Source organism: Acartia tonsa, chromosome 9, assembly GCF_053477335.1.
Source record: "Acartia tonsa isolate MP-2025a chromosome 9, ASM5347733v1, whole genome shotgun sequence".
Taxonomy (NCBI): Eukaryota; Metazoa; Arthropoda; class Copepoda; order Calanoida; family Acartiidae; genus Acartia; species Acartia tonsa.
In genome coordinates, this window is record NC_137268.1 from 26,096,777 (window position 1) to 26,111,342 (window position 14,566).

The following is a 14,566-nucleotide window of genomic DNA, read 5'->3' on the forward strand; positions in this document are numbered from 1 at the left end:
GCACAGAAACTTTTATTTTTCTAGGATCTATACTTGATTACGTTACTTAAATGTTTGTTTGTCAATTGACTTTGCTTTTATATTTGTTGGCATATCTTTGTGATTTGAACCCAAAACCCAAAAGACTACTTTATCCTTATATTGTAAACAAAGGTAGATTTTTATAAATATTTTAGTTCAAAAATGTTCCCTTCATTAAAGGGTGAATAGTGTTTGCTTATATGCTTATTTACTTTTATCATTAAAACTGACTTCTTTGCAATCAAATATTAGAATTGCATAAGATGATTTTAAAAAAGCCTTTATATAAATATCCTTATCCTCCTGTAAAAGCAGTAGGATGTCTGTAGTAAAGAATCTCGCTAACTGCTAAACTAAAAGTCTCATTTTAAAGCTGCTTATAGGACAAAAAAATATTTAGAATTATTTTGGGGAGGGGAACCTCAACTCTACTACGAGAAATAACCCCTATAAACACATCCCCTCACTTTTTTACTTCTTTTGTTTGATTTAATTAAAAATTTAAGGCCTCTAGTGGCGTAGCCGCTAGAAAAAAAGGGTTAATAGACATTTTATAAATAAAATCCACAATTTGAATGAAATAGTAAGAATAATAATTACAATATTATTTCCCTTTAAGTTTGGTTTAAGGAAAAGGGTAAAGAGAGGAGAGAGAGAGAGAGAGAGAGAGAGAGAGAGAGAGAGAGAGAGAGAGAGAGATAGAGAGAGAGAGAGAGAGAGAGAGAGAGAGAGAGAGAGAGAGAGAGAGAGAGAGAGAGAGAAAGATAGAGAGAGAGAGAGAGAGATAGAGATACTTTGATGGGTAGGGGAAAGGGGCACAGTAAAGTTTTCCTAGATTTGTTGGTGATTTTCCTCAAATTGCCTTGTTGAACACAGTGTCTGAAAATTTGATTTAAGAAATGAACTTTACAAAGTTACAGAGAGAGTTCATAACAAAATAGCCTAAAATCATCCCTGGAAATATAAGAACTCAAGAAGTTTCACTGTAAATAAGGACAATATCGGTTCAGCGGTTAGCGAGATCCTTCGCTACAGACAAAAAGCTTACTACTTTATATATTAGGATAACTTTATTTAACCATTGGATTTAGTATATACTAGTCCCTAGTGTCCTCTATTGGAACTTTGAAATATTTTTTTTCTATTTCTTTCCAGGGGATGGAGTGAAGGCCCCCTCCACCAAAAGAAACATTATGAAATTCAACTGCAAAGTAGAACCATATCGGTTAAGCGACTTTTTGCAATAAATAAATTACTAATGACAGGACAGTATACATTTCTATTTTAGATTTTTTAAAAAGTAAAAAAAAATGTTGGGGAGGCGATTATTATAGGAGGGGGGTCAAACCCAAACCTTCCCAGGACCTCTGAGAAGCTACCATGTAAAGGAGAACCATACCGGTTCAGCCGATAAAGAGTTATAGCGAGATCCTTTTGTACAGACAGACAAACTTTATTATAAAGATTTAACGATTTATAAATGTTATACAAAATTCCATAGTGTGTGGAAAATCAAGGTAGAATAATGGTCGGAGACAGGTGTTAGAAAGGTGACGGAGGAGAAACCAAAGGGGGGATCTAACCGGAGGTGGGGTAGGAACGGAGGTAGGCAGGGGAAGGAGGGGAGTGGGGAGAAGCGGCAAAATAACCAATGTTTGATCAAAACTTATTGTGAAAATAGTACTTGAAAGTAGAGCAAAGATTCATTGTGCCTAGTGTAGCTACAACTTAGTTTTATTAATTCAATTTTCCTACATTTTTTTTATTAACAATCCTAAAAAGTTTTTTTTATAACCTAAAAGGATATATTTCCTAAAAATTAACCTGTATTATAGTTATGACATAAAATGGTATGAGACAAGTGATGATAGTAATATTTATTTGACCTTGTTATTATATATGATTGTATAATAAAATTGTGTATTGGCTACTCAACAAAATTATTTAGCCTTCAAGTCTGACAAAGTAAAGTGCTCAGTGGCTGCTGGCAGACAACCTAACCCCTTCCACAATTTAGTGTCAGGATAAATGCATAGTTTTAGGGTTATATAATTTTATAAATTTATTGTATTGCAATATATATTTTGATTTAAAAATGGAGGGAAATTTGTTTTTGGTTTAGTGTTAGAACTCAGGGGAATATCAGGAAGAAAGGTGACACTACATGATAAATTAATATACGCCCCAAATATTTTTAAGATAAAAAAATACAGATTTTCTGCACTAACAAATGAAAGGAAAAATTATCTAGTATTGCACTATCCCTGAACCCCTGGGGGAATATTGTGTAAATGAATACAAGCATATTCTTTGACCTCTCAAAAAATAATTCGCAATGATATACATCATTTTAGTAAAATTTAATTAGGTTCATTGGTGAATATGATAATTATTGGAACAAAAAAATCTTATAAACAAAATAAACATCTTATATTCAAAGTCTAATTAATTATTGACTTTTTTTTGTAAAAAAGTGGGTCGAGAATTGACAATATAATGTGACATTTAATTTAATTTTCAATACTTATTTTTAAAGGCGAAGCTTTTCTATAATTTAGGTCGGTCCGTCCGTCCGTACATCCGTTAATTTAGACATGTTAGAATTGTTCTATCGATTTCAAACTTTGCATAATGATTCCTAGAACAACAAGTTACAATTTAAAGCTTCATTCTGTATTTACGCAATTTGCAACAAATTTGTGTAATATTATGTTTAGACTTAAAAATTTATTTTCTGCTTATAAAGTTCTGACAATATAAAAGAGTTATCGTTTGTTTGTCCTTTCTTCGGATTTAAGAGATTTTCATGAGTGTTATCATCCTTGTTAAACAAGAATTTAATTTAAATTATTAATTTATTTATCAGATTAAAAATGAAATAGAAGAATAGTTTGAAGTGAATAAATTATGAAATGCAAGTTTTACAAAATGTCAAATAAAAAAATCCATGAATCTTGGAGGATAAAATAAATCTTCGAAATAAAATCGCATCGATGGCTGGCGTTGCGACGCATAGAAGTAGTGGTCGTCGTTCTGTAAAGGTGTTTATTTAAAACAGAATAAAAAATATTTTCTTAAAATAGCAACTATGAAAACTACACACAATTAGATCTATTGCCGATAGCAGAAACCGAGTAAATGGTGGCGTAACTGTTTATTATTGTCAGTATGGTGTCAAGTTTGAATCTAAACAAGAATATGACATAATAATGATGTTAAAAATTCTTTGTCCGATGTTTGATAATTAAAGTAAGAGTAAGGAGAATGTATTGGCTCATATACATCATGCACATAAAAACCTAAAGACAATGATTATGTAATGAAAAGGTTAGTTGTCTATTGGATATTTCTTAATTTAGTTAAAATAAGAGATTTCCTAAGATCCTTTAATGATCATTTGAAGACAAAGAGTACCTCACCATTACCATAGGTACTCGGTAAATTTTCAAATAAGAATATATTTAAGGCTGTCAAAATAATAATTTTGATTGTGTGTATTGTATTAACACCTTCTGTCATGGTAGGATGACTCAGAGACTAGATTTCGGTTGTCTTTTAAAATAATTATAATCATTAACAGCAAAGTTTTTATATGTATAAAACTGATTGAATAAAAATTATATTAAACTTTTTTCGCTATGTATATTATTTTTATATTCATATGTTTCTCTAATCATTTAAATTGATAAAAAAAACTCCATCCTTCCCGATTCGTTCAAATTAAAATATTTTTGCTTTTTACTTTCCAATATTATGATTTTTAAACTCAATTATGTATACTATTAATACTTTAAATTTGAAGATTTCTTATTTAAATATTTAGAAAATTTATTTCACTGTTTAAAATAAACACCTTTTCATAAAAATCTCCAGGTGCATGGAGAGAGAAAGATCTAACTGCAGTCTTTATGCTAAAGGGGCCCTTTTCAGACACTTTAAATATCATAAAAAGCATTATTTGTCGTTTTTGTTTTCTTAAAACAGAAGGTAAAAACATAGTCAAGTGAAAAACACAACAATTTTTTAATACCTACTTATTTAAAATCTCAGTTATAGCTTTTCCAATGACTTTTAACTTATTTTTAAATTTAATATTTCTAAATATTGATTTCTAAACCCGATTGCAAAATAATTAAATAAAAATCAGAATTTTATAAAGGGATTAAAGTGTTTCTAAAAAGGCCCCTTTAATTGGTAGGCCTAGTGAACGATCGCACGCACCAAGCAAACGCGCGCGCAGGGAGAAAAACATAGAAAACTCGAGAATATAAAGTTGCTGTTTCCAATATGTGACGTTCCATAGACCATTCCAAGAGAGAGAAAGAAAGGGAGAGAGAGAGAAGGTGCATGTCAAGCGCACTTTTACAAATTTCCAACGCACGGCAAAAATTGTCGGCAGTCGTTCGTTCGTTCGTGCGTCGTAGTGGCTGTGATTTTTGGCCTAATGGTATCATCATCAATGCGGTGAATGAAAAAAAGACACCTCTTACATACACACACACACCAACACACACAACACTTGAATTTTGTACATCTTTATTTCTTTAGTTACAGTGCAACAGTCTACTAATTAACAATCATAAAAAGTGTTTATAGAATTATTGAAGAAAAGTGTTAAATACAATTTCAAAAAATTGTTATAATATATAAATTTGTGAAAATATGACATGATTAAGTTATAATAAGAAAAAAAGTGAAGTATATCGAATAATTGTAAAAAATAGTTGAGAATGAACGGCTCCGCTATGAATGGAACCCTTAGGGGTGGTGGAGGATCTAAATTGCTTAAAATGCAGGTATGTAAGTTGCAATAAATGGTTTTAGATACTTTTTAGACCTCAATAAAAACCATACCAATCTAATATTAAATTGTAGAAAAAGACCAGATACAAAGTATGATTGTCATGCTTATAATAATATGCAGTTTTTAAATTTTTTGTGATTTCTGTATTAGAGTAGCTTCGCACCTTTTCTCTAAGGGATGACAGAGGTGGTCAACAAAATAGCCTAAACCCTTCCCAAGACAGTTATAAAGCTTCCATTTAAAACAAAACCAATTCGGACCAGAATTCTTATTATCTTTGGCTTCAATAAAGAAAAACAAACTACTTCATATCACACTAGCAAATGCGTCAATAGCATCTAGGGGCTCTATATTCAAAGGGCGTAAAGCTAGCCCAAGACTTAAATATTAAATACCATCCCAGGACCTATGTGAAGCTTACCTAAAATTGAGAATTCAATTGGTTCAGAAGTTTAAGAAATCTTTAGCTTCAGACAAAAAAGCCTAACTACTTTATATAATAGCTTAAAAATAAAACGATATTGAAATTATCCATAAGCTTCGCTTATAAAGCTATTATTAAAGCACATTTATTTTTAATATTATGATAATGTTTATAGAAATTTATTGATTATTTTCTAAATTATTATAATAATTATTATAATAGCGTTAACATAACATATGTTGTTTTATGTAATGGTTTATGGATATTATGTAGTGCCTTAATTTGCAATAATCAATTTTTAGTAGAGCAGCTACTCTAAAGTTTGTCCTTACTTATAATAACCTTTTGTTCACGACGGTTAGCTATAGACGGTTAGCTATAAGTAAATTTATACTTGACAGTATCGTCCTGTTTGATACAAAAATTGTGTGAAGATTACAGTTACGATAAGATATACACATGGAAAAGAAAAGGATAGTCAGTTCTTTCATTCCACAAATGTTTTACAATTTGTTCAAATTTTGAAATCTGATATTAGTAGATTGGTTGCCCCTCTTTCATGGATGTTGTCATCCTTGTTACCATATGACAAAATCAATTTACATAACATGATTGTTTTGAAAAAAAGCTTAAATTACATATTCTGTATTATGAAGGTTTATAATATTCTAATTTAATCCAATATGGCAATATGCAAATAATCAAATTTTAATTTCCTAATGTATTTTACTGAAACTTTCATTGATAGAATTTTTGTGTATAAATTTATTTACTTATACAATTGAAAAGGCGAGATACATTCTTTTAGGGTTCTTAAGGCATAAGACAATGGACAATTATTTTTTCACTAATGGAATAGTATGTGCAGTGCATTGTCATATTGCAAGATAAATATTTAATAAATGTCACCAAAGTTAATGCGCCAATGAATAAAATAACGTGCCCACAAAACTTTGAGCCTGGGGACCAAAAATTTATAAACCAATTAATATCCGCTGGATTAGAACCGGTTTCCAGCCATTCTGAAATATCATGTATAGCATCGTATTATAGACAATTTTCGACGAATTTTGAAAAAAAAACTAAATCTTCCGTGATATCATTTCAAAGTAGCAGACTATTGTTCCTTATCTTTATAGGAATGGTTACTACAAAATAAATTTGATAGGAAATTCTATCTTTTGAATGATCTAATTTTTTTCTTCTAAATCAAATCACAATCTAATATCTATGTTTCTCCATATTCTATCTGTTCCGTAAAAGAGGCATTATATTAAAAGATAAAATTCTTAATATAAAAGTAACAAGATGCCTGTCTGTCTGTCTATATGTTGGTCTGTTTAGATATCCTAAACGGCTGAACAAACCGTCAACAAGAAATCTCAGTTTCTATCTATATCTATCTGGCTATATTACTATCTATCTGACTATCTATCCATATTACTGTCTTTCTATCTATCTGGTTATCTATCTATATTTCTATCTATCTATCTATAACAGTTAGGGAGTTGAATCCATTTTTATAGAAGCAGAAATATAATCTATGATTATGGTTTGGACACTCTAAAACTGTAATCTACCCTTCCACTTTCCCCTCTCTTGGTGAAGATATCTTCAACACCGATACGATTTTTGAAATATAAGATTCTACTTTCCCTTCTCTTGGTAAAGATATCTTCAACGCCGATACGATTTTTGAAATGTAAGATTCTACTTTCCCTTCTCTTGGTAAAGATATCTTCAACGCCGATACGATTTTTGAAATGTAAGATTCCACTTTCCCCTCTCTTGGTAAAGATATCTTCAACGCCGATACGATTTTTGAAATTTAAGATTCCACTTTTGACTCTCTTGGTGAAGATATCTTCAACAAGAGAGACAAAAGTGGAATCTTATATTTCAAAAATCGTATCGGCGTTGAAGATATCTTCACCAAGAGAGTGGAAAGTGGAAGGGTAGATTACAGTTTTAGAGGGTCCAAACCATAATCATAGATTATATTTCTGCTTCTATAAAAATGGATTCAACTCCCTAACTGTATAATAAGAAGTATCTTGTACATAGTATTGTCAACTTTGTGTGAAATAAATGCAACAATTTTAACAAGAATCCTGGGGTGTGAAAAATTAGTCAAATCACAAAACAGCAAAATTGCTATTACCATATATTTGTGATTTATTACCTGCTTAATTATACTATATCTACTAAATAATACTATACTCTTGTGTTACTGTGCTGTGTATTATACCATATGAAAAGATTATACTTTATATAATAACACTAGCGGCTTCGCCCCTAAAAAAAAACAATGGGGGGGGGGAATTTTTTGTTTTTTGGGGGGTTGGTGGTGTCCCACCCCCCCAAGAAAATAGCCTAAAACCACCACAGGACCAGTAGGTATATACCCTGAAGAGTAGAATCCGATCAGTTCAGTGGTTACCGAGATCTTAAGGGACAGACAGACGGACAGACATCAAGCTACTTTGTATTATAGATAAGAAAAGTAGATATTGCAAATTGGGATTAGTCACTTGCTTTATTCAAGGGGTTAAGAGGGAGAAGAAAATCCTAAAATTGCAAAAAGGCTTAGATCTAGTAATTAAATAGCCTTAAACCATACTAAAACCTTATTATTGAAAAAAAAATATTTACTAAAATTTGCAAATGTCTTTCATTAGTTGTTTTATATGACATTTACACAATGTAGAAAATATGTAGGCCGGAAATTTGACAACCGACAAAAGTCTGAGTTTCGTTCGCTAAATATTTCATCGAAATTTACTAATTACATGCAGGCAGGTAGGGAGCGTTGGTTGATAAAATAACCTCTCTTAAACTCATATGTTGCAGAATTCTGATTTATTAATAAGTCAATGATTCTCTCCTAGTTTTCTCCAGCCTTGCCCCTAATAGTATCTAGCTACCAAAGGTAGAAGTTCTAAGGTTAAGGCTTAGAGGAAGATTTTTGGCATTGTTGAACAAAGCTAATCACATTCCCGCAATACATTTTTTTAATTAAAAAGGTAGTTCTTTTGTTTGTGTATTACTTTAGAAGAATCATGACCATTGACTAACCCCTCTCACCTATTTTTGATTTCTTTGAAGATAAGAGGGAAGGGGCTATCATTGCCCAACTGGCACCAGATTATTTTATTTGCAATTATCATTTCCCTGTATTCTTTGAGTTAACAAGACATAATTTACAATTAAACCATTGTTGTAGACTACAGGAAATCAAAAGATTTGTAACATTACCAACATTTTTTCTGAAAGCTTGGCTAAGTGTCTTTTATCGTTCAAGTAAATTCTAAGCCTTATTTTCTCATTGAAAATGTATTTTTGCAAGTAATCAATTTTCCAGCCACCGCTATAAAAAGAAAAAAGTGGTAAAGCGCACACGCTAAAATTACGCGAATATATCCAGGGATCTAAAGGGATAAGATAATGGCTGTTAAATTAATATGCATCGCAAATGATGATACACAAAATTATCCCTTCTGTAGATTACAATTTGTGGTTGAAACGTTTGGACACCCAACTAAATAAACCAACTAATGAAAATTCAATTTAAGTCCCCAAGGTTATTAAGCCAACAAATAAGACTTTGGAGACTAGTGTAATGAGCAGCCCAATGTCCCCTTCCTTCCTGGAATATATCACTTACACCGCGCTACAGTGGTGCACACTAAAGGTCAAATTTAGCTACGGACATTTGTCATCTAGTTTAATCGGAGATAAAGCAATCTTTAGATTAACTATAAAAATAGATCGTGTTCAAAAAATTTAGAAGCAATAATTCTTATAAAACTTGCCTTTTATCGAACTAAATAACTTTACATTTTCGTCGTTTTTATGTCCTACAAATAAAAATCTAAGTCAATCTTATGATGCTATTGTAATAATTATACTATAATTTTTTACTTATGTTGATATAATAACAGCAGTTAGATATTATTTAATCTTTAGTCTTTTAGTTTCTTAGTTACTAGGGGATGCGCTTCTAGTATCTAGGAGCTCCATATTCGAAGTGATATGGAAGGACAGGAATATAGCCTAAAACCATGTCAAGACTTGTTTATAAGAATAGAATAGTCTAAAACAATCTCAGGACCTATAAAAAGCCTTACTGTAAAGGAGAACCTTATCGGTTCAGCGGTTAGCGAGATAATTCGCTACAGACAAAAATTGCTTACTCTTAAAAATTTATTTTAAAGTAATATACCTATCTATTTATCCATAGGTTCTTTTTTCTCTGACATTTAACGTGTCTATTTAATTTAGGATATCTAAATTGGAGTATGTCGACAGTTAATAAGTCATCTCTCCACAATTAGTAAATCTTAATCATTTCTTTATGTCACTCTTGTTCAAAAGAACATTTAGATAAAGAGTTTTGGGATAGTTTTTTTTTTGTAGAAACCCTTAAAGAGAGCGGTCCTAATGAGCTGCTTATTACATAGTCGCCAAATTTTTATCATTACGTTTTCTTATTGGTTTAATTAACAACTTTGGGGACTTTTGTGAATTTTGATTGGTTGATTCACTATTCTTAAATTACAGAAGGAGTAATTTTGTGTAACATCACTAGGAATAAACATAAACTTATAGGCTATTGTCTTATCCCTTTAGATCTTCCATAAACTATAATTAATATCTTTATGAGTATATCATATCCTAAATAAAGATTCTTTTACCTTTAAAACTAACATTAAGCCAACATGTTTTCAATTTTCGTTTGCTTTCCTTTGTACTTGTTTACCCTTGTTAAAATTCTACTTATAAAAAGTGATGAATCATAATAGCTAAATAAATAAACTTTTGACGTGACCAGTTTTTAGCAGCAGCACTTCTCTATGATTAAGGCCTGGGTTATTAAGAAAATTTGGGTCCAATATGGTGCTAAGCAGCTTATAGTGCCTAATTAAATATGACGTCATACAGTATAAATGAGCAATGATAGGCCAGCAAACATTTCATCATTGGTCAATTAAAATGTATACTTTTTTTCTAATATGAATTTAAATGTACAAAATTGATTCTTAAAACCAAATATGAAACTATTAGAAATAAAATTTAATGATTATTTGCTCCTGAGTTTCTAAAAAAAACACAGAAAAAGAAAGGTTAATTAATAGTATTTTAAGCATAAAATGTTACTAAATTTGCCAATTTTCTGTACATTTTCTGTGGTTGCTGTCATCCTTGTTTTTAAAAGGATTTCTCTCCCAGCCATTTTTTACTAGCAGAATTAAACAAATAGAACAAAGTATCACAGTAAAATATGTTTTAATATTCTTGTTCAAATTGTTTTGGACATAAAGAAAAAATAGTTTGCCCTCAACTATTCCTTTCATAATATAAATAAATGATTTTTCATAATATAAACAAATAATTTTTTAAAATTTTTTATTGATACTGATAAATAAAAAAAATTACATTGATCAAAAGATTCTAGAAAATTCTGAGCTGTTTAGCCTGAACAAAACTTCTTAAAAGTAAAATTAGATGCATTAGTCTTTGTTATATTTGAATTTTTAGTAACACACATATTAAATAGTGATTTTATTAAATTTTTAATGTAATTTGGTTGTATTCGAATCACATTTGATATGATTAATCAGTTTAGAGAACCAGGTTTTTGTTTATTGTCGCTGCATTAGAGAAATGAAAAATTGCTAGGCTGCCCTTTCACCAACTATTTTCTACAGTGCACAGGGGTTTAAATTTGGATATTTTTAAAACTTTTTTTTTATCTTTTTTCATATTTCTTTACTTGAAATTGTTGTAATTTTTGTCGAGGGGGGAATTTTGACCCATCCAAACCAAAAATAGACAAATTGTAAACTTGCCTGAAAACTGCGGACAGTTTGGTCTAACCGTTTACGAGATCTTAACATTCACAGAGGCAGAATAATGATAAATATCCTATTATCTAAGTATAAAGAAATACCTAAAATTCGTTTGAATTAATACTAATTATTATTTTTAAAAAAATTAGAAATAACTAATAATAGACTAGTTAATCATCGCATGGTATCAAAAGCAGCTTTCTGCAGATAACAAAAAGATAGATCTTATGATTTTTCCTTTTACTATTCTTAGAAAACTGTCTATAATACGATACGATACATAATTTTTAAAGAATGACTAAGAACCGGTTATAATCCAGAGGATATTAATCGGTTTAGAAGCGATACTGGAAAACTTGTTATTTGTACACTTTTCCATAATGAAATAGTGTAATGAATATTAAATTTTTTGTTACACTTTTTCTTTCCCTGATTTTTTATGGCAATTGCTTGCGTTTTTCTGACTTATACTAATTATGTTTTGTTTTGGACAGCAATCATTTGAAAACTTGATAAAAGATGCAAAAAAAAGTAATTCAAGTTGGTTATAAATAAATAACAAGGGACTGGTATTTCATTTGTTCTGTTTTAAATTCTAATTAGCTTCATTCATAAATATGCCATTTAATTTTTATTGTAGTAAAGAGATTTGATTAAAAAAACGTATATTTTTAGATGTGGGATAAAATAGCAATCAAATTTAGATTTTATATTAAAATAGAAAAAAAATCTTTGATATGTGGACTAGATTCTTAATTTATCTTATTTATCTAAGGGCGTCACATAACTTTTAACCCCCCCCCAAAGGAGTTTTGACTAACACAACCATAAAATTAAAAAGTGGTACAATCCTCCCTGAAACAGTTTTCAATAGTATAACCAAATCAACCATTCATATCAACTCAACTTTTAAAAAATAAAATAAAATTTTGTACTTATTATATTAAAATTGAAGCAGAACAATTACAGTTTTTACTTCCTAAATAATAATAATGAATTAAAATGAAGAGTACATACACATGTATATGAATTGATGTTTAATTGACAAGCAATTCTGACATTTAGTCATCCTGTCAAAACTATGTTGTATATGTTGCTTTTTGTGTGGACACATTTGGAGATTCTCAAAATTAAATCATTATGTAAAAGAGGTTGGATGTCCGTCTGTGTGTGTGTTCCAAAAAGTCCTAGAATAGGTCCCAAAAGAAATAACACCTAGAAAGATGTTAATCACCCCCCCCCCCCAAAAAAAACCTAAAAAAAACAATCACTTTAAAGTGTTCCCTTTTACCGAAGCTTGAAGGTATAAAGGTAGATGATTGCAAAGTAAATTTATTCGAATTTTTAAAAATATTGTTGCATTTTTCAAATTGTTTTTAAGAATTTCAGTACTTTGATATTGTTGTATAGCATAGATTTTTTTCATACATCCATGTTGTCTTATGTTTTTACAATATTGTTATTTTATGAAAAAACATAAATTTTTAAAATGCATAATACTAATAAAAGATTTGCTGTTAATTTTAAACAAGCAATTAAAATATAACACGCGACCGTGGCTCAACGCGTAGCGCATCCGCTCTTCGTCAGGGAGGTTGTAGGTTCTAATCTCGGCTTAAAACCACGTCCTACTTAAGACGCTAAAAATGGTGCTTCTGCGGTTATTTCAGGTGCGCGACATTTATAGTAAATTGAATATCTTGGCCCAAAACAGGCGCAACTCATTACTTTGCACAGGACTTCTAGTAGAAGGTCGTTCAATCAAAGAGTTGGTTTTATGATGGGTGTTACTTAAACTAATACCCCGGGTCTTTGGACAGAAAATGAGAGATTTGGCTCCCCTTAGTTTTCCTGGATTGTTGAACCTGACGTTAAAGTGTCATGGTAAGCTGCCTTGCTCGTATGAGGGATTTGATAGGTAAGATAGTATTAAAATATGTATGGCATGTTTGATAAGTTTGTTCTGCTGCTCTGCTAATGTACTAAATACTACTGTCATAAAATATCTTTTTAACAATTACAGGTTTTGTTTGAATGTGAATTCGTATGTATGTTCTTCCGGTACAAATTATCCGAGGGAAAAAAAGTTAGGGAAATCTTCTGAATTGATGCATATTATAAAGACATACATTATAATAGACTGTAAGATTAATTTGTGTGGTTTGAACAGCTCTTATGCTATACTTTTAAAATAACATAGTTTACTTTTAAATTTAGCCTTTTTTATTGGTTGTCCAATTGATTTGTGGGTTTTGTACAATTTTAAACCATACTTTTTAAAAAGAAAAATGTTGTAACCTTTGAGTGTTGAAAATATGAATTGTACTCATTTTTTACTGTATAAATCTGTTGAATGAGGTCTTGTTACCATATCAAGTACAGTATAGTTTCACAGAAGATGCTTAGAGATTCAAAACTTTTATCATAAGATGTAAAATAACTAGGATAGATTAATTGAAGATAATATTAAACATTTTTTGTATTTGAATGTTTTTAAAATTGTTTTTGAATAATGTAGTCATAAAAACATGCAATGGTATGTCGATTACATGTCAGCTTTAACCACTTTTATATGATGCCATATATTCGATATAAACAATTAAAATGGCACGGTGAATGAATCCAAATAATTTAAAAGAGGTTATTTAATGATGTTAAAACATAATACCAACAGATTTTTTGAGTCAAAAAAACAATTTAAAACTTTAGTTGAAATTGAATATAAGTTTCATATATGTTTCAATTTTCTATGCATATTTTAATCCTAGTTTTAATACAATTATCGATTTTGTGTTGCATTTTGAAAAGGTAGCATGCAAAATTTAATTAACAACTTTCCCTTTCAGTTTTTATACATTATATTTATGCATTTATACAAAATAATATTTCAGGCCTTTTGTCATATAAAGCAGGGAAAAGGGATGTGATATATTGTTTTAATCGTAGCTAGCGGCTGCTTCCCTGGCATTTGGAGTGCGAAGGAGTAAGGAAAGCAGAAAAATGGCACAAAACCATCGCAAAATCTAAAAATTGAATTGCTCTAAACTATCCTGGGACCTTTTGAAGCTTCCACAAAATGTTCATAAATTTAAATTATAGGCTGTATATAAAAAAATTACTACTTTAAACATTTGGACTAGCGGCTGCGCTCCTAGCAAATAAGGGCTCTGTCTGTAAAGTGGTAGGGAAACAGATAAATAGCTTAAAACCATCTAAAGACCGAATCTGAATCTATCCTGCAATGGAGAACTCAATCAGTTTAGTAGTTATCGCAATCCTAAATCTTAAACAAAAAAATCTTACTAATTGGAATGATCTCAAAAAATTATTTATCTTTAGTTTTCTTATATTTTATCAGTTTTCGTAAATGAAAATTATAAATTTTTATCTTTAACCAATTTTTATTGTAAAAATACGAAAAATGACCCATTAATTTTTCTTTATTCCCTGTAACATTTAGAAAGCAGT

General features: G+C 30.2%; 1 protein-coding gene across 3 annotated transcripts in view; it reads left to right on the forward strand.

The window, feature by feature from the left end:
- The first annotated feature begins 4,223 nt into the window (after positions 1-4,223).
- Positions 4,224-14,566, forward strand: part of LOC145328637 (uncharacterized) — a 96,232-nt gene continuing 85,889 nt past the window's right edge. For all 3 annotated transcript variants that reach the window (XM_080172395.1, XM_080172396.1, XM_080172397.1), the window contains exon 1: positions 4,224-4,817. In XM_080172395.1, the coding sequence (XP_080028521.1) occupies positions 4,752-4,817 (66 nt within the window). In that variant the 5' untranslated portion in view covers positions 4,224-4,751. The remainder of the gene's footprint in view (positions 4,818-14,566) is intronic.